Source organism: Notechis scutatus, chromosome 1 (genome assembly GCF_049901735.1).
Source record: "Notechis scutatus isolate UNSWTSFEM ecotype Mainland chromosome 1, rNotScu1.2, whole genome shotgun sequence".
Lineage (NCBI taxonomy): Eukaryota > Metazoa > Chordata > Lepidosauria > Squamata > Elapidae > Notechis > Notechis scutatus.
Window position 1 is genome coordinate 43,057,076 of NC_142009.1, and position 20,485 is coordinate 43,077,560.

The window sequence follows — 20,485 nt, forward strand, 5'->3', positions numbered from 1 at the left end:
TCACCGTTTCCATACACGTTTGTTTAATTGCACTGAAAATCCCACATTACACATCAATTAAAAAAAAAAAAGACAACACAGTCACAACTGAGACAGAAACATGAAGAATGCTTTTATTAGTAGTCTCTTTCTTTATTGGGTAAAGTACGTGTCACTCAAGTTCTTTCCAATCCTTAAAGTCTGTTTCCCCTCCCTTATTTAAACTCTTCTTTCCCCAGGCCACGCCTCGTCAAGCCTTCCCCTTTTCAAAGCCTGCCCCTCGCGTCGGAATTGGCTGATGCTGTGGAAACAGTTTCTCCCCTCCACGCTGATTGGCCTACCGGCGCGGCAAGGTTTGGCTCCGTCGTTCCCGATTGGCTGCTTCGTTAGAGGCTCCGCCCCATTCGTGCTGTGAGGAGGGGATCGGGGCTGGGCCGAGGGTCCCGGCCGCCCCCCACCTTCCCTCCCACCGCACCCAGTTTAGGTTCCAGGGTAGCGGCGCGATGGCGGCGGCGGCGGCGACGACGACGACAGCGGGCTCGCTGGGGTCCGGGTCAGGGCCCGGGGGGGCGGCCAGTAATGCTTTCCCCCCGATGGGCACTTGCTCGGCGGCATCGGGGGTCTCTGGGGGGCTCGGGCCGGTCCCGGTGCCCATGAACCTCTTCGCCACCTGGGAAATCGATCGCTCAGCGCCCAGCTGCGTGCCCAGGTAAGATGAGCGGGATCCGCGGGGTGGGGGGTCCTCGCATCTGGAAGGAAGGGATGTGCGGTGCGGGGTCCGGGAAGGGGACGGATGCAGAGGAGAAGCCGGGCCGTGGCGGGCTTCACGGGGGGATGAACATGCTATGGAGGCGTGGCGCGGTGCGGCGCTGACATAACGGGGTGCTGGAAAGCGGGTGGAGGGGAAATGAGGAGAGCATCATCTCGGATCTTCGTGGGATAGGTGGGAAGCATGGATGCAGCAGATGTGGACTGGGTGGGGTGGACTTTAGATGTGAACTCGGGGGGCACGCTTCCAGGGCTTTTCCTTTAAACACACGCGCACACACACACGCACGCGCGCGCGCACCACACATCACTGGAAAAAGAACGTGCACGTTGTACCTGCCCAATGGAAAGCTGAAGCTTCGTTCTGATCTTTTGAGGTTCTTCAGGAAGTTTGGGTAGGGTTGGGTCTCTCTCGAGGAAGACAGCACCCTGGTGTGTTATACAGCCTTCTCCAAAGCTTAGTGTCTTTTATACATGTTAAACTCCCCCTCCTATGCAAATATAGTTGAACATATCTGGGAAGAACACCATGTGGGAGCTCAATGTGAGAAGTAAATAGTTTGGGTGTTTTCAATCAGTTGTTTTGTCTTGAAGAGAATTCATGGATTCCTGCCTCGGATTCCAATGAATGTGAGAAAATCCTGACTCTAAAGAGACTGAGTGGTGGTATATGGCCCAGAATTATTCCAAAGACAAAATAATAGTGTGGATGAGCAGTTAGGCTTTGTGATAGTCCATTGGATCTTGGCTTATAATTCTTAACACTTTGTCAGAGCAGCTGCCCAAAAAATCTGGTAGCAGACAATAACCTTTGAAGTAATATTTCAAAACCTTGACTGGAATAGAGAGGCATTTTGAAAATTTCTCTTATATTCAGTATTGACCCTTAATTCCATTCCATTTTTCCCTCTTGTGATTCCCTAATAATCTGCTTTAAATTGGCTTTTCCTAACTTTTATGCGAGACTACAGAATTAGACATTCTTGCCCAAGGAACACATGCTGCTAATAAACATTGGTGTAAATTATGTAGATTGGAAGTGGAGGAGGTGATATTACTGCATAATACTCACATGTTCAAATAATTAATTTTGCGCAGCATATTCTATTTTTACATTGGATATCCCACCTCCTTGTGCTTCCTTATTGGTATGAAGAAGGCCCTGATGTCAATAAAATTGCTTCTTACAAGAGAAAATATTTTCATAAACATATTGGTTGCTCAGTTTGTCTGAAAGAGAAAACATGACATCTATAAGTTCTTTCTCCAATGTTTCAGCAGAATGAATGAGCATGTGTTTAAACATAAAAACGCTTTAGACACACCTAAGTCTGCATTAGGAAACTAGGGTATTTGGAGTTCTTGTCAGGTTGCTTGGCCATTTACTTGAAAGACAGCAACTGTTGTGGCTGTTCTAAGATCAGCTGTGTGCACATTGGGGATTCATTTGGATGATTAACATAGCTACAAGTCTGTTTGAGCTGTCCATAGCTGTACTATATTCGTTGTAAGAGAGTCGCAAACTGGACAAGGTGCATCTGACTATATCGGAAGTAGCCGTTTATAAACCTGTTAGAAAAGTAGAATCCTGTGTTTCTCTTGGATTGGTATATACAAGTCTGCTATCATTAATGATAAAAAGAATTTTTCTTCTTCCATATTGTTTGCTATTAACTAGATACATTTTTGGAGGAAACAAGTGAATAATAACAACAACAACAATAACAATAACCAATTAATTTTATTATGAGACAGAAATGAGTGAGAAAGGACTAAGTGGGTAAACAAGTGCTCATGTAAATGCAGAAGAGGGTAAGCTACTAAGGCAAGCTGCTTCTGAAAGGGTTTGTGTATCCATGGGCTCTGTGTCATTCCATGGCAACTGATGGCAACTGTCTCTAAGCAAAAGAAATCATGACTTGGAATCCGGCTTGTAATAGCAGTGTGAATTGTTATACTCTTGACTTGCTTTTCAGTCAGTGTGTCCTGTTTGGCAGTTTCCCTTTATACAAAGGAAATACTTTTTTTAAATTAATGTGTTGTGTGCTTTGTTACTGTCTTTGTTAAGAGAATTAAAGTCATGAAAAGTAGAAAAAAAAGAAGAAGATATCCATCTAAAGTTTTGTTATTCAACACACTACAGCTTCTTTCAACTTCTTAAGCTTCTGGGAAGGATGTGAGGTCCTTCATGTAGATTAATTTAGCTCAGTTTTGGACAGGCAATTTATTTACATGAATGTACTTTATAAATATTTGAATGATATTTGGTCTTTATAATTTATGCTTTCATTAATGGATCTGGAAAGTGCATGTTTGAGCCTCATTGCTGTAGTTTCAGTGAACAGTTTGCAGTGGTCTATACTTGGTGAAATAGCTATTCCCGTTTCTACAGCAGTTAGCTGTTTGGCAAGTAAACACGTGTCACAACATAAATCTGTATGCTTACTTGCTTACAGTTTTGTCCCAATATTTGTTTTTGGAACTATAGGAGACTTCTCTAAACTGTTATCCTCCAAATATATTGGGATTATAGGAAACCTAGATGTTACCAGAGAAGAAAGCCAAGCTTGAGAACTGGGTCTGCTTTTGCAGAAGATTGAAGAAGTTGTTTACCACTAAGCTGGTGCCTAAGCAGCTGACCTCTTACAATGTGTCCTCTTCTTGTTGAAAGATACAATGATAGGTTGCTTTGAATTGTATGTGAGAACAGATTCCTTTTTATTGTGGTGGGTAAATGAGTCTTTTCTTGCTTTTTTGGGCCTTTCTGTCCAATCTTTTGTGATCAAAGTATATTTGTTTGTTTTGTTTTATCAGGTGCTATTCCAGTGCTTGAATTAACACAAACTGTGATGTTTGAAGTACTGATATATTGGAGCACTTCAGGTTCCTTAGAAACAGGAGAAAAAGAAGACCAAGAAAGAGTAGGGAGTGTCATATTTTTTTCAGGGAAGACAATCTTTCCTGCAGTCCAAGACAAAGCCAATATTAAGTAGCCTGTTGAGATGATCCACACACCATTGGAGGAAAACATCTTCATCCATCCTTGCATAACGTGAAAGCATATCCTTCCACTTCTTCTTTAGCTTCCCCATTTCCTCCTCTCTAAAAGCTCAGGATTGGAATCATTGCTTAAACTTTTGCAGAGGAATTCAGAAGAGGAAGGAGTTATATTGAGAATGAAACTGGAGAGGACAGAGATGTAGTCAGAAATACTTTTTATATTGTGGAATACATAAGTATGTAGACTAATAAAAATTTAGGAACATGAATGAAAGGAACTTGTGGGGAAGGGTCAATTGTTTTGAGGTTGTCCACAAAGTATGTGACACTATTAATCCAGTCTGGCATTATATAGTGCTGTAATTTCCCAGAATCTTGCTATCCAATCCTTCATCTGGGTAATTTGGAGACTTTCCTGAGTCTTTTGTTTAACATGGGCATTTTCTTATTATTATGGAATGATGCAGAATAATGGATGGATGGAGCTGGTCCTTTGTGATCTATGTGAGTTTTCTGTGTCTTCTTTCATTAGCCCTATTCCTCTATTAATCTGTGTTTTTTATTTTTAAAAAAAATCTCTTGACAATTCGGATATTAGTGTATAAAGCTGAAAACTGCAACACATCAGTTGGAGAAATCTTGAATTGTTAGGATAATTGTGTTCTACTATGCACCATTAGGAATGTATAGGTTATGTTAGTATCCTTTCAAAATGAGGACCTAATTAAATTCAATTTTTTGTCTGTGGCTCATATGATACATATCTACTCAAAAAGATCATTGGATATAGAATAATATTTAATGATTATTACTAGTGAAGGTTCCAAAATATTACTCTAAAGTTCTTTTATAAAAAGATACATGAGCAAGTTGTTGAGGTAATTCCCAGTTAGGAGAATGAGCGCATACAGGGAGACGTATAGAGAGTAGTGTTTGAATAACACACACACAGTACACAGATACACTGTACAGTAAATGTAGGTTTTTACTTCCAGACAGTTTAAGCAAAGTTCAAGATAAGCAATCCAAAATAATTCACAGGTAGATCAGTCAGTTTTTTTCAATCCAGGGATAATTCAATAACAAAGTCCAGTGTCAAAAAAAACAGTTCAGTATCAGACTTACATCAAATCCAGTAATAGCAGTCAATTAGGAAAAATGGAGGAATGGCAATAGTTTCCAACAGAAGGAAACAGAGACTTACTCACACTCTCTTCTGAGACTAAGACCAAAACAACCTATTTTTTTAGCTTAGTATAGAAAGCAGTATATATTGTTTGTAGGAATGAGGATAAGTTTGTTCAATTTTCATTTTAACATAAAGTTATCCAATTTGTATATCTCTAACCAGCGTGTAAGTTATAGCACAATTATTGTTCACATTTTAGCATATTTCTGCATTTCATGGTACACTTTTCCAGAATCAAAAGTACACCAAATTCTTATGGTAAAAGTACCACACATTTACAAAAGCAAAAATACAACTATTAACAGATATTAGAAAAATGCATAGGGCTATACTATATATTATGATAAATGTGTAAAAACTATACTTTTGTGACCACTTCAAAGCTAAGGTAATATTTGAAAAGCATAACTTAATGAATGAAATGAAAGAAAAAAGGTGTGTTGTGAGTCTATGAAAGTAAGAAAAGGATTATTAATTAAGATGATCTGCTTTTGAGTGGAGTTGATGAATTTATGAAAAGTCAAGATGTACATTTAATTATAAATGAAAAAACTAAAATATATGCCAGAAAGTAAGTATTGATAGATAACCTAGGTTAACTTTTCATATGTTTGTTATGCTCAGGTGAATAGTGTAATAGAAAAAATAGAGAAGATTTTTTGGGAAAAACAACCAATATTTTGAGCAAATGCTAGGGGAGATGAATAGATGGTTGACAATAAGGTGAGAATAGTAAGGGAACGTGATTGAACTTTATGAAGACTAAAAATTAATGAGAATGAACATTGATAAATATCTGCTTAGAAAAAGGATTATCTCTTTCAAATATATGGCTTAAACACAGGTCTATTAATATGTGCACATGACAAAGGAATGAATATAAATCCAAATGAACGATTGATTTGATAGTTTAATCATGAAAAATTAGAGAATTAGTGAGCAAGCTATACAATATAAAAGCATGAGTTTTTCTGAATATGAGGCATATTATTTCTTAGTAGCGTCAAAAGTGGATGTTGGGAAAATGGACATGGAAAAAATGTGAAAATAGAAGACTACAGAAAGAGAAGGTAATCTGGCAAAATTTTAAGAAACTAGATTAATCTCAGAATGAATAAAAAAGGGAATGTGGAAAATGCCTGGAAAAGGTGAAAAGAATTATGTAATAGTGTCACAGATTGTGTTGAATTATTTAATTGGAAATATATAAAAGGATACTTCACGGAGTGATAAAAAAGCCAAATAATTATTGCTGTAGAAAAGGTGAATAAAATAAGTTGGTTAATATAGAGATGAAACATAGCTTCAAAGAATATAGTCAAAGCAAGGAATAGTTAAGATTACACTCAGATTTTGATAGAAACAAAATTGTTTGATGGAAAAATGTTGATTTTGATTGGAAATACTTATTTTGATGGAAACAAAAAATGGACTGGATAAGCAGGGACTCTTGTAAAATGAGTGGAAACACGAATAAAGATGAATATAGAATTTTGGATGAAATTGAAGTGAAGGAATGTTGGGAGGAGTGTTGTAGAGATCTATTTTGGAATGTTAGTGATATTTTTAAAAGAATTGAAACAAATGCCCTGAAGATATTATTAACAGCAGTCATAAATGCTATGAAAATGGTAAGGCTACAGGTGCAGGTGGTTTAACTGAAGAAATACTAAAAGTAGGATGTAGTTTTCCTGTAGGGTAGCCATGAAATTTGTTCAATGTGTGAGAACATTGAATCTGTTGAAGAATGCCATTATTGTTCCCTGTACAAATTGAAAGGCAGCAAGAATGAATGCAATAATTACAGTGGGGTTAGTTTCTTAAATATGCCTGAGAAGGTGTTTGTCAGGCTTCTTGTGGAAAGAGTACAAGAAATGGGCAAAATTGGAGAAAACACCCTAGTTTATTTCTGCTCTTCCTCATATCGAGACATGTAATACATGAGTTGGATATGTCCAGAGAAATATTAAAGCTAAATGCCATAGGGATGAGATACTTATGTGTCTGTGGTAAAACATGATTTATGTTTCAGAATGAATGGATGCTAAATAAATGCAAACAGAATGGGAGTTTAGAGCATTATGCTGGATGAACAGGATGAAATCCTCAGAAAGGACAGGGAGCCATAAATGAAGCAGTGTGTGAACATTGTGAAAGAAAGAAGTACTTTGCGAATACAGAAATGTTGAGGTACAATGAAAAGTGTACTAAACTATTTTTAACTATTTAAAAAAAATATTGTGCCTTTGATTTCTTAGATTTAGTATTTAGCCCAGAGTCATTGATAGTTAACATACAAGTGACATACAAGTTTATTTATTATTCCTTTTCTGTGCTATGCATATTGCTTATCCCAAAAAGGAATAGAATGATACATATGTAAGTGTGTCTTTCATATTTCAGATTATAGTCCTCAGCAGTTTTGATAGAATCTTCTCTTGATTTTCAGTATTGAATAATTTTCTGGTGGCAACAGGTAAGAGGTATATCTCCGTTTCTTTGAATAGTAAGCACTCCTGAGGAAGATTTTTTTAAAAATAAATCAGTTATTTTGCTTAAATATGGGCAATGGATGGCCAGATGTTTATAATTGGTTTGTTCATTTCTCTTTGAGTCTGATGACTTCTTGTTTTTTGCTGCTAGAACATTTTTGACCTAGATTTAAGTTTAGATATTGTTGGTTCCTTTGTTTGTCTTTTACTATATTTTTAAAAATATATCTCATTCAAAGCTCTGCCTGTTAATGAATCTTGCGGAGCATAAATATTAAGCTTACCTCAATGTCTTAAGTGTAGAAAGAAGGAAGGCGTTTGACCAGAATTTAGCACTGTTTATAGAACTATAATTCCAAGATCCAACATTGCCAAATACTATTTGGTCCTTATCTGACTACTTATATCACTGTTGACAATTAATGGAGAGAATATTCAGATGATGATATTTGATATATTTCAATTTGCTGTATTTTCTTGACTGGGTTCATGTTTGTACTAAATTGCAGTGTAGCAATCTCATTTTTATACAATTGGACAGTGAATACACTATTACCTTTTTAGGGAAGTAATCATACTTTGATTAAATTGTTGACTTGGTATTATGTGCACAGAATCTAATTCCTCTGCAATTTTCTGGCTTATTCTGTTTTGTTTTTTAATATTCTGCCAAAAATCCTGAGGAATTCCAGAATTTCAGGTTAAGAGCACCTAAACAAAAGAAGGGAAACAAACTAGAAATCAGCAAGTAATCTTTGAATACTTTGCTTGCCTACAAAACTTACTTATGTGGGTTTCTAATTTGTTTGACATATTGCGATCAAACAAGCCATGCTTAATGTGTTGCTCTGCAAGAAATCAACTGTCAGCTGACTTTAATTCATCTATGTTGTTGCAAAACCTTGGCATTTGTCTTTCAAGATCGTTCATATGCCTTTGATTAAATGCATCCAGATTTTTCTCCAAATAATTTTCTGTGAGGGGAAGGGTCAGCTAAGCCACTTACATTTGCTAAGAACATACCAAATAAAAAACCCATTGAAAGTGAAGCAACTTGTGAATTGCAAATAAATGGTGACATCTTACTGCAAAGCTTGAATGCCTTTGAAGATAAAGAGGATTATTTACTGCTGCTTGGAAAAGACTGTTTACCTGGTGAATCTAACTCTTTTTGTAATGTTTAAGCAGAGCTTCTCTTCCTACTGTAGCATTTGCTTCCTTTTATTATTCTTCCTTGCTTTTTCTGCTGGAAAGAGGGAGTTAAATGCATGTATTGGTTTCTGCTGTTTTTTTTTTTTTTTTTTTGCTTAAGGCTTCTAGCAGAAAAAAAAGTCACGCACCTGGCCCTTACAGTACAGGTATACATATACATTCCTTGAGGGAGGAGGAATTCTCCAGCACTATTTTCCTCTGTCATTGACAACCCAAAATTAAGAAAGCTGGAGGGCATTGTGCAGGATTCTTGTCTCCTTATATTTTTCCCCCTTTTACTCTTCTTTATTAGGGGAGATTTCCTAAATTCTAGGTTCCTTACTTTCTGGATAAAAGTGATACTTCAATTAAATACTATTATTGGCTGCTGTTTTAGATCCACTAAATTGCAATGTAGCTTTCTGTCTGTCCCTCCCCCTTTTTTTCAGTGCCTGGTACTTCTCGTATTTATTGTTTCTAGTTCTTCATTTTCTTCACATCTTGTCCAGAATGTAAGGAGTGAATATTAAAGTAATTATCTCATGACAGAGAAACTTACTTCAATTTTAAATCTTGATAAAGCCAATGGTTTTACCTGTGACCACACATTAACACATCAGGTGTGATTCAGTGATTGATGGATGGATAGCAATAGCACTTAGACGTATATACCGCTTTATAGTGCTTTACAGCCCTCTCTAAGCGGTTTTACAGAGTCAGGATATTGCCCCCAACAATCTGGGTCCTCATTTTACTCACCTCGGAAGGATGGAAGGCTGAGTCAACCTTGAGCCTGGTTGGATTTGAACTGCCAAATTGCAGGCAGCCGGTCGTCAGAGAAGTGGCCTGCAATACAGCACTCTAACCACTGCACCACCAGGATGAAGTATAAATAATATTCAGAGGCAGAGGACTATTAAAAACCTATTGTATTTTAGTTAGCTATCACACACTATCACACTCCATGAGCTGGCATACACTATACAGGTAGTCCTCAATTTACAACAGTTCATTTAGTGACTGTTCAAAGTTACAACAGCACTGAAAATAGTGACTTATGACCATTTTTCACAGTTACGATGTTTGCAATATCCCCATGATCATGTCATCAAAATTCAGATGCTTGGCAAGTGGTTCATATTTATGACTAAAGTGAAAAGGGGATTTCATCCTGAGGTTTTTAGAAGTTATTTTTAAAATATTTAAAATCCACTGGATCCGAGCGTGTTAAAAGAAAATATTGCTGGGAAAGGCAGTTGGAGAAATGCCATCTTTCTCAAACATGCTTGTATTCCTCCATTCTTTTCTCTTCTCCGCCTGCCAGCTCTCATTCAAAGTAGTATGCATGGTAGGTGTAAGTAGATTAGGTTGAGACATTTGTAGTGACGAACACAACTCTGACTAGAAACAAAACTCAACAATCTTAAAAAACTGTGAGATACGGTATTTTAGTACAGAAAGTTATGTGGCAAAAATAAATATTTCAGAAATTAGGAAGTAAAGAACAGAAAGCTGTAAGGATGTACTATGATTATAAACAGAAAATCCCGCTGACTGTGAAGTTGAAAAGCAGAAATTGTCCTTGGTTCCTTTTAACAGTGCTATTGGGTGGGAGGGAATGTTGAGGATCAAGCTATCTCATTTAAAAGATGAGGGGGATTACATTAACATGACTTCATTGTTTCATTGAGCTCTATTCTTGTTAAAGGCATTAAAAACTGTGTATTCAGAAATGGGCACAAAGGAAGAAGTGAGAGGGGGGAATGCCAGGAAACTATGAATCTGTGTGGTTTTTTGGTTTTTTTTTTTGATCATATGAATCAACCCCTTCTTTAGAATCTCTTGGGATTTTAAAAAATGGACTAAAATCCCATCTAACCTTATACACGTCAACTTATAACCACAATGGAGCCCACAATTTATGTTGCTAAGTAACGTTTGTTAAGTGAGTTTTGCTCCATTTTACAGAGTTTCTTGCCATGCTGGTTAAGTGAATCACTACAGTTGTTAAATTTGTAACACAATTATTAAGTGAATCTGGTTTCCCCGTTGACTTTGCTTGTCAGAAGGTCGCAAAAGGGGATGACATGGCTCTGGGACACTGCAACTGTCATAAATGTGAGTCAGTTGTCAAGCATCTGAATGTAAATCACATAACCATGAGGATGCTGCAACAGTCATAAGTGTGAAAAAATGGTCATAAGTTCCTTTTTCAGTGTCATCATAACTTTGAACGGTCACTAAGTGAACTGTTGTAAGTTGAGAACAAACTCTTCTTTCTGTCTTCGTTATTTGTTCTTTCTAAGAAGTGCCCATCCAACAGTCTCCAGGCTAATCCACAAGACTCCAATCTTTTGGGCCCAATCAACAACTTTGGAGTTTTGAGAAACAATTGAGAGCCATCACAAAGTGATGCCATGGGATAATGCTGCTTTACAAAATAGCTGTTGTGGTACCTGCAGCCGGTTGCAAAATACCTAACACTCATTTCATAGAAAAACAAGCTGGTAATAGTAGAAAGCATACAGTATAATTAATTACTCAGAACAAAAACCCTGAACAAAAAGCAGAACTAGAGTCAGATCCAAAACAGAAAAAAATGCCTTTGAACCAACATTTCTTCTTGCTTATATAAGCAGGTTGGTTGTTTTTCTTTTTTCTTTTGTCTACACTCTGGAGTACAAAACACACTTGTGTTAGTTATATTTTCCTCTACAACTTCCACTTTTCGGAACACTCCCTTGGTATCTCTCCCATCCCTTTTTAAACTTTCTTACACAGCTAGCATCTAGTATTTTAATATTATCTTCAGCAAAACTCCTCTTTTTTCTTCATGGCCAGTATGAAAAAGAAGCATACCAACCTTTTTTTACTAAGCTAATCAAAAGAAGCAAAAAGAAGCTGACAACTATGCAAGCTTGGTGGTATGTGGAATTATTTACAAAGCAATGTTACATTTTAAACAAAGAATGATGGTACAAAAAAGGCTTTGGAGAAAAATAAATATAAAATGTTATCTTCAGTCTAAAGAATGTATGGCATTAGAGGATTTATTATTGGAAGAGATATATATTTGAAACATTTTTCTCTCTATTGAATCATATAGCACCTAAAGATCTGAAATTCTTATGCTTCTCTCCCCCCGCCCCCCAAATGCAGAGTCCTCTTTTTTTCAGATCAACTAAGTGTTGATCTATTGGTTGCAACAAAATTGACTGTCCAGCTTGTCACCGGAGCCTGACATCATGGATTGAGAGAAAGTGATTGGCCCAAGTCACTCAGCTAAGGCTGGACTAGAGCTTATAGTCTCCTGGCTTCTAGCCTGGTGCCTTAGCCACTAGACCAAACTGGCTCTTGATCTTTACAATCGGAGAATATTCAAAAGAATAAGGATTTTACTCCTATTGATTTTGTACTTTTATTTGTATAGTGGGATTTTAAAAGTAAGTAAAATGTATATTTAGGGTTATTTTACTCAAGCTTTGGTATTTGAAACAAAAGTCCTGGCCTCTCTGGGAGATGTATTTCATGAGAAGTACAAGTTTGTTGATTCTCTTGGATTTGTCAGTAGCTTTAGTACCCTCTGTCAGTTGTTGGAATGGGTAGTGAAGAGCACAGCTTTATTTAATTTACTGCTTCCTTAGGAGGGTGGTAGAAGATGATAACTTTGCATCATGGTAGTTGTGTCATAGAATGCCTCAAAATTTATTATTTTCCATGCTATTTAATATCTGCATGAAACTAGTGGGATTGTGCTGAGTAGTCATCAATAGGAGGATGAAATTTATCTGTCCTTTTCATTAAATGAAGCAATGGATATCCAAGGCATTAGGATTGCAAACAGCCAAAAAAAAAATGAAGAAAAATATGAAATGGTCCAGATAAGTAGTATAGTTGAAAAACTACACTTATCTTGAAAGACCTGGAATCTTGTTTAGAAGTACTTCTGTATCCATCACTGACATAGGAGACATGAAGCCTTGGTGACTAAGACTGTATTTTTATCAACTTGATATACTAGCAGCAACAGAATATCAGTATATTTCAGAGTAGGGATAACTAGACTGATATAGCCTGTTGTACATGCTTTGGCAAGCTCTCAATTGCATTACTGCAATCCTTGCATGGCAGCTACCATACAATATAGTGTAGAAATTAGTTCAGAAGGGAACTGTGAAGCTAACCAAGATTGCCAAGATGATAAAACTACCAATGTGGTTCTTGATTTGATGCTGCTTTTAAATCCATTCTCAAGAATTGCCTTAGTATAGAATTGTTTTCATGGGGGGATTAAGATGTTTTTAGCAATCTTGTAATTCTGTCAGGGTCATTCGGGTGAAGAGAGGAGGAAACTACCTTCTTATGCATATTACTGAATTACTAGGTTGATATTTTCCTTTATACTGTTTTTTTGGTGAATAGGACCCTGGCCAAATTCATATATAATGTTAAGTCATAAATCATGATTTACATCCCACAATAGCAAGTTCACACATACCACAATAGCAAGTTCATACAACATTTCTAACTAAATGAAATTATTCTAAATAAAAATTACAATATGGCTTAATGTAACGTGTGCTCTTAGCTAATGAATCTTGGATTGTGTACTATAGCTATGAATACTTTCAAATGTCTCCTTGGCAGCCCAATTTGAATTTTCTCTTTGTAGTATTTTATTCAAGTACATTTTCACAGCATGAAGGTATTAACACATTAGAAAACATTCTTTACAAAGACAATTGCTTTTGTAGTGTAAAATTTGCCAATAATTCAACATTACAAATTTAGCAAATGCAAGGGTGATCCATTATAAATACCGAAATCTTAATTGGTTTCTCCGAGTCCTTGTGAACTCAACTGTTTGCTTGCATTGCAATGCGATCGACAGTTATATATACTTGAATATGGAATCTGGTTTTATTAATGGTTTTATCACTTCGCTCATATTTAATTCAGCTTTTTTCTTTGCAAAATAACACATGCATATTTTTAATAATTCATCATCTTATTAATTAGTTTTGGTAATACCTATTTTTTAAAGATCTATTCTAATTATGTGGGAGGAAGAACCTTTTTAATAACTTAAGGGAGAACAGCCAATTTATGTCTTTTGACAGCCAATTTCTCCTTCAAAGTCACCGTTTAGTTTTCCCCAAAGGTGCAGCTACCGTCATTCTCAACTTTTGTTCTGAAGGAGAAAAATGCATTTGTCTTCACTTTTATGCTATCCAAATGCCAGATTTTGCACTTTTTATGTCAGATTTCAGTTTTTGTGCATGGCGCTTTAAAAGACAGTGCAGTTCACCCCTAGAGGCCCTGAAGAACTGGGAGTTGCCCTCTTGGAAAAGGTCAGTTATCTCATCCATTCCAGGACTGCACAGGGTGTGTATTTGTGAACTAATCATTGCATCTCAGTCGTTAAATGTAAGCCTTCACTTGCAAATGCAACTAATCAAAAAGAGCTTTTTGTCGAATTGTTACACTGCCTGTAGTTTGCAAGGGTCCTTGCTCTCACACAAATGAATGGGGTGAACATCTGTAAGGACTTTTCTCCAACTTTAGTGGACTGACTCAGCCTGGAGAAGATGTCCAGCCCTTTTTCTCTCAGGCTGATTCTCCCATGCTGCAATTCTTTTGTCTTTTTAATGGAAAGCTTAGTTTATTTAATTTTATTTTAAAGCAGAAATGGACAAGTTACGTAATCTTGGACCACATAAAGATCTTGTCATGTTCAGTGTAGTGTGTGTGAATTGTCAGTTCAAACATCCAGCACGAATGATAATATTTCTCTCCCCACTTCAGGCCAGTGGAACTCTAGAAGGACGTGATTCTAGCCCCAGTTGCTCTTTACCTCCACCAGCTAAATTACTTCCTGAACCACAGGCAGCATATTTTAAATACCAGCTGCTGAGGAGATCTATTGTCCTCTTGTTCCTCTTTATGAGCTTCTCATATACTATGTGTGGTAAAGAATTCTGATCCAAGTGAGCATTTGGCTTGATCCCATAGGAGAGCTGATGTTTATTCTGAAAGACAAAAAGTGTAATTTAACAGGCATTTGTATTTATTCTGCTATTCAACTTGAAAAGCTCTTCGAAGCAGCTTTGTAGATTAATAAGCATGAACCACTGGACACAAGACTTCCAATACTCAATACAAGAGGAAAAAGAAAGAGAAAAAGGAAACTTGAAGACACATATTTAATTTTAAGATTATTATAACTAGCTGAGATGGAAATACATTGTTCACAGTTCTGAAACAGGCCCCTGAAAAATAGTTTGGCCTTTCTAAAAATTTGAGATAGAGTTCTTGGCTTTAGAATCATAGAAATTTCAGTTCTTCACCCTTGAGCCCAACTGTCTGCTTTAGGAGTGAAAATTAAAGCATACATCTTTAACTGCTTTTTTAAATAATAAGTAAAAGAAAAAAAAACCAAAAGTTGCAGAATACAAAAATACATATATGATAATATATAATTGTACTAGAAATGAATACACACACATATACAGATATCTATACATACTTGCAAAATGTTTGCATTAGAAATATAGAATTTACTGTAATGACATATAATTTATATTTTGTTTTTTTCTGTGCATTTTTTGCTTATTTTTAAGAACTTGTTATTTTTTATTTTGTATGCATTTTTGTTATTTATCTGAAAATTAAAAGATGCCTGCCAAGCCATTGTCTCCCTTTCAGTTGCATACATCCAGAGAAGGGGAGCATTGAATTATGTATTGGACACTTACATTTCATTTTGTTACCTTCAACCTATAATCTAATCTGTCAAAATCACTGTTTTATGTCATGTATAAATTAGATATATTTTACCTTTCCTTCATTGTACATTGAAGTGTTGAAGAGTACTGGCCAGGTCTAAGGTTTGTTACACCTCATTGGATACCTCCCTTCAGTTTGATGAAGATCTACAACAAGCACTCTATTGATAAGTGTAATTTTTGAGCCTGCTGCCAGGCATAAGAAACCAGGAACCAGGGTAGAGTTCAAAACCACTGCAAGTTAATTCCATGCAATATATATATAAGAATCTGATCGACTAACAGTCAGGCCAAATTGGTGCTAGATAAAAGTCAACAGACTTTTGGGGGGCGCGTGGGGACTCCAGACTGATGTTGCATGTGACCTGCCCTCTTGGGCTCCGCCTGGCCATCCCCTATATCTGTATGTGATATGCTACTTAATTGTCATGTTCTCCAGCCCACATCAACTTAACAAATGCAATGTCACAAATAATTTTGTCCACGAGTTATAGAAATCAAGATATATTATATACATATCATTTCTACAATCTATTAAATGTTGTCCAAGATCAGGTTAGTCTGGCAAGATTTGTTCTTGACAAACACATGCTATTTTCTGGAAATCTTGGCATTTTTTTCACTGTCTGATTACTGTATAATCTGCTGCAGAGTGTTTCTAAATATTAACTTCAGATTGAGTATTCTGTAATGTTGAAAGACTTCTTTCTTTCGTCTTTTAGAAGATGAAAGATATGGTTTGTCTTCCTCTAGTCATCTGGCATTTAATCTGTTCTCCAAGATTTCTAAGAGATGATCGTTTACTCAGACCATTAGATAGTGTCTTCAAGATAGTAGGATGCAGTTTATGTGGTTTTCTATATTCTGCACAGTAGTGGATTTTTAAGCTGTGCAGATGCATGCCTTGTAGTAAAAGATGGTTATCTCCTAACCCATCTCATAGCGATAGAAAGCAGCTGCCATGAGTTAGAAAGTTCAGGCAAAAGTGAGGAAAACTCCCCCCAACCCATGGAGGGTTAAATTAGTGATCAATCGGGATAACAGATGAGGCCACTTGACATGAACTACATTTCCCAGAATACCTTTAACTACATTTACCATGATGCATTCCCTTAAGGGGACCGCTCATAATTCCTAAGTAACTATCCAATTCCCATAGACTGGCTGGGACAGCACATGTGGCCCTGGAGATTGAAACTTGTTCAAAGTAATTAATTTTTCCCTGACTGCATGTTTCTGTCAGTTCCAAGCTTCAATTTTTTTCTTTGTTTTATTCTGTTCTTCACAACTGTATATATTATTGGAGATGACTGAGATGAAACGGGAATTAAATTTGCTGTTATAATTTTTTTTTGCACTTGAGTAGCTGGTATATAGCTTCTTTTCATCTTTTATACATATCTGAAGAAGCCTTTTTTTCTTGTCATTCTGCACCATTGTGAGTTTAAACTGCTGATGTTCTGTCTAGAATTCTGGAGATATGTATTTACATGCATGAATGCACAAATGCGCATGTACACATGCACACACTTCTATTGTAACCCTCTTTTTATGCTCTATGTGTGAATTTGTTTTCCTACTTTTATTTTTTTTCCTCATTAGGTTGTTGGCAATCATGCTTTCAGTTTTTTCAAGTTTTAGGTGCTGTAACTCAGCTTGAGCTCCTTTACTCATTAGTTTTTCCTGCCTCTATTGGTGGTGTCCTATTTATTGCTCTGAGAATATTAACATCTTTTGAAGTATAAAATTCACATTTAACTTCACTGATCTTTTCTTCAGCCTTACGTGGTCACTTTTTCCTAGTTCATTTTTTTTACTACTTCCATTTTATTAACTTTTCTGGTGGACTGTATTAAGTTAAGGATAAATGATTTTCTTGTGCCTTTCCTTCATTCTCTGATGGATAAAAACATTGGCAAAGCAAATCAGGAATTCCTTGAGAAAACCATGTTTTGCAAAGTTTATTTCATAGATATTGGGTCAATTAAAGTCTTCTCCGTTATTATTACAAGTGCTATTTGATTTTGGAAGGCATCATATACCTAATCTCTGGAGTAAAATGAGCTTTGGTAAGCAGCAACAGAAGTCAGTAATTCTCTATGGCAGCCCATATTCTGTGAAACAACTCGCCCACCCTCCCAAAACCATATGATACTCTCCCACTATGTAAGCAGGCAGTATAAATGATGCTGTTCAGGACAGCCCTTAATGGTTAGACCTTATTGTTGGGAGACAGCTCTGCTTTATAATTTTGCTAATTTAAGATATTGCTAAATGTTTGGTGCTGTTTTCTGGGAATGCAAGAGAAATGCCGCAACAGAAAAATAAAATTAGGGTGTTGACTAAGGCCATGATTTTTCATTGTGTGATTAAACAGGCTGCATAATAGTAACTCACTTCCTTCCTCACATAGAGAACAGATCTTTAACTGACTCCCTTACTTTAGGGAAGGCTACACCAGGTATTCCTTTGGGGCCTACAATTATTTTTAATTTACCAAGTTGTGGGGGCCTACTTTAGGTTATTCATTTCCAACCTCTAAAGATCATGATCGGAAGACTCTCATGTTCTACAAGTGGTCCATCACTGAGGTAACTTAGAACTGCTGAAACATTGTCAGAAATAAATCTAGACACATTCCTCACAAATCTGGACATCGCAAGTAAGAGCAAAGAGACCACTATAGATGAAATTAGCATTACCTCCTGAGGAAATTGTTTTCTTGTTCTTCTTTATCAGGCAACCTAACTCAGTGATCCCCAACCTTTTTTATGCCGCGGCCCGGTACCGGCATCAGCTGGGCGCCGTGGCCCAGTACCGGCATCAGCTAGGCGCCGCCATCTTTTTTTGATGAAAAAGTGCTTCCGGTGAGCTTTCTACCCGGAAAAGCTCACCGGAAGCACTTTTTCATCAAAAAAAGATGGCGGCGCCCAGCAAACCAGCGGCCCGGTAGGACTTGTTCCACGGACCGGTACCGGTCCGCGGACCAGTGGTTGGGGACCCCCGACCTAACTAGTAGAAACAGCAACAAATGGAGATAGTGGGGCCTGCTATTGCTTTTGCTCTTCTGTGCAAGGCAGTTGGTTCAAGCAACCTTCCACAGTGGTGTCAAGCATCTCTGACTTGCAGTGTGGGGAATTGAAGTTCAAAACCTCAGGAAATCTCCAGGCTGGGATAAGCTGACTCAAGGCATTTACCAGCTCCTCTTCCTATTATGTCCCAGTGCACAGCACTGGCAATTACGTTTTTGATGCATTAATATTTTATGTTAACTCTGAAAAATGAGGGGGAAAAGAAATGTCAAGTGTTGACTTTAAAAATTAAATTGTAATCATAAAAGTAATTGGCAGAATTGATTGACAATCTGATATGAGTCCCGTGCAATAAACTTGGGTTGTAAAAACTCCTAAATGTCTAGATGTTTGTTTTAGAATGGGGAAAGAAACAATGAACTCTATCTTTAATTATAGAGTTGCTATCACACCTCCTGTAAAAAATACATTATAGCCTTAATTAAAGGCTGTAAAATTTAAATTCTTGGAGTTAGGGATTTCCAGTAGTGGAACAGTGAGGAAGTGAGAGAAAACATTGTGAAAGCTACTATTCCTTGGAAGTGCTTCAACAGTGATGATTGTAAAGTGCTTGGCTGTTTAATTTAGTAATTAATAAATTATAGGATTCTTGAATCCAGGCAAGAAAGCCTGTCCTTAATAATAGAATTGCTAAGAGCAAATTATAGATTAAATACTGAGTTTTTCAGTACTGCTCGTTTGATGAGTATAGAAATGCTAAAAAATGCAAATACATTTTTTATGATAGGGAAATTCAGCTTATGACTTGAGATGTAACTAATTTGTAAATTATAGTTGGTATACTGTTTTCCTGGTCGCTTGCATCTTTTTTATATGCATTATTTTGTTTTTATTTTTAAGTCACTCCAAGTCAGCAGAGTTGAGTTGCTTCACAATTTGATAGGTAAAGAAAAATAAGAATGCAATGTTCTCGTTCAGATTTGTCTAAATGGGGCAGCTCTTGAAAATCCTCTGAAACCTTTGATATATGTAGCATGCAGCAATCCAGATAGCTAGAAGCATGCCTGGATTAACCTACGTAACACCATAAGAGATTGTATTAACTGTCAGTCCTCTTCTAGATACAACTCAGATGCCAGTTGTCATCATGAAAACCATACTTGCCTCAGGGCCCGGATATCTTTGAAGCTACCTGCTCTGGGATGAGTATGCCTGTTCCAATAAGAGCTGAGATCTGCTGAGATCTCTTCTCTAAAGGAGTGCCATTGACGGGGCCCCCATAGCAGAGCCTTCTTGTGATAGCACCCCTTCCATGAAACAGTTTCTCTTGATATCCAAACTACCCTATTTCTGGGCGCTTCTGAAGAGCTTTCAAGATATGACGCTTCAGGAAATCATTTGAGGACAACGAGAATTAATGTATTCCAGTTGGGTTGCATTTAGGGAATATTTTATGATTTCATCAGTATGGTTCTGTTTTTCATTTTGTTGTTTGATGTAAGCCTCTCACAGCTGTTGGGAATTGAGCAGTATATTAGCCATAGTAAATAACAATAAATTAGGATGCATTTTGGTTATTGCAATCTGGGGGTGAAACATTTGGATGGTTGCCTTCGCTTATGGTCAGTTTTTGAGCATTTCAGAAGCATGCTACTTGATGTTGACAATAACATGCAAGGTTAAATCAACAGTCCTGTACTCATTATCTCCAGTTTATGTACATACCCGTCTCTAAGGAAGATAATGTGGTGCCTTCCAGATATTTTGGATATCAGCTCTCACCGAAAACATCTTATTAGTCCCAGTAAGCATGGCCAGTGACGTTGGCTTATGGGAACTGAATCCATAATAACTTGTTTTGTTTCCTTGTTTTAAAAACCAGTAATTATGTAGAAGACGAAGATGAAGTAGCTGCTTACAGGGTTTTTTTTTTTTTCATATTGTCCTGCTTAGAGAAAATAGGTCAACCAAGACCTTTCAAATATTGCTAAAACACCATCCAAGCAGCAAATTTGGCTGACCTTTGGATATAGAATGGGTGTATTATCT

At 36.9% G+C, this 20,485-nt stretch overlaps 1 protein-coding gene across 4 annotated transcripts in view; it reads left to right on the top strand.

The window, feature by feature from the left end:
• Positions 1 to 381: 381 nt before the first annotated feature.
• LOC113420273 (phosphofurin acidic cluster sorting protein 2-like) overlaps positions 382 to 20,485 on the top strand; it is a 158,458-nt gene continuing 138,354 nt past the window's right edge. For 2 of the 4 annotated variants that reach the window (XM_087962437.1, XM_087962446.1), the window contains exon 1: positions 389 to 688. In XM_087962437.1, coding sequence (XP_087818563.1) covers positions 483 to 688 — 206 coding nt within the window. In that variant the 5' untranslated portion in view covers positions 389 to 482. Of the gene's footprint in view, positions 689 to 20,485 lie in introns of all 4 variants that reach the window. The other 2 variants (XM_087962455.1, XM_087962459.1) reach the window with 2 other exon arrangements.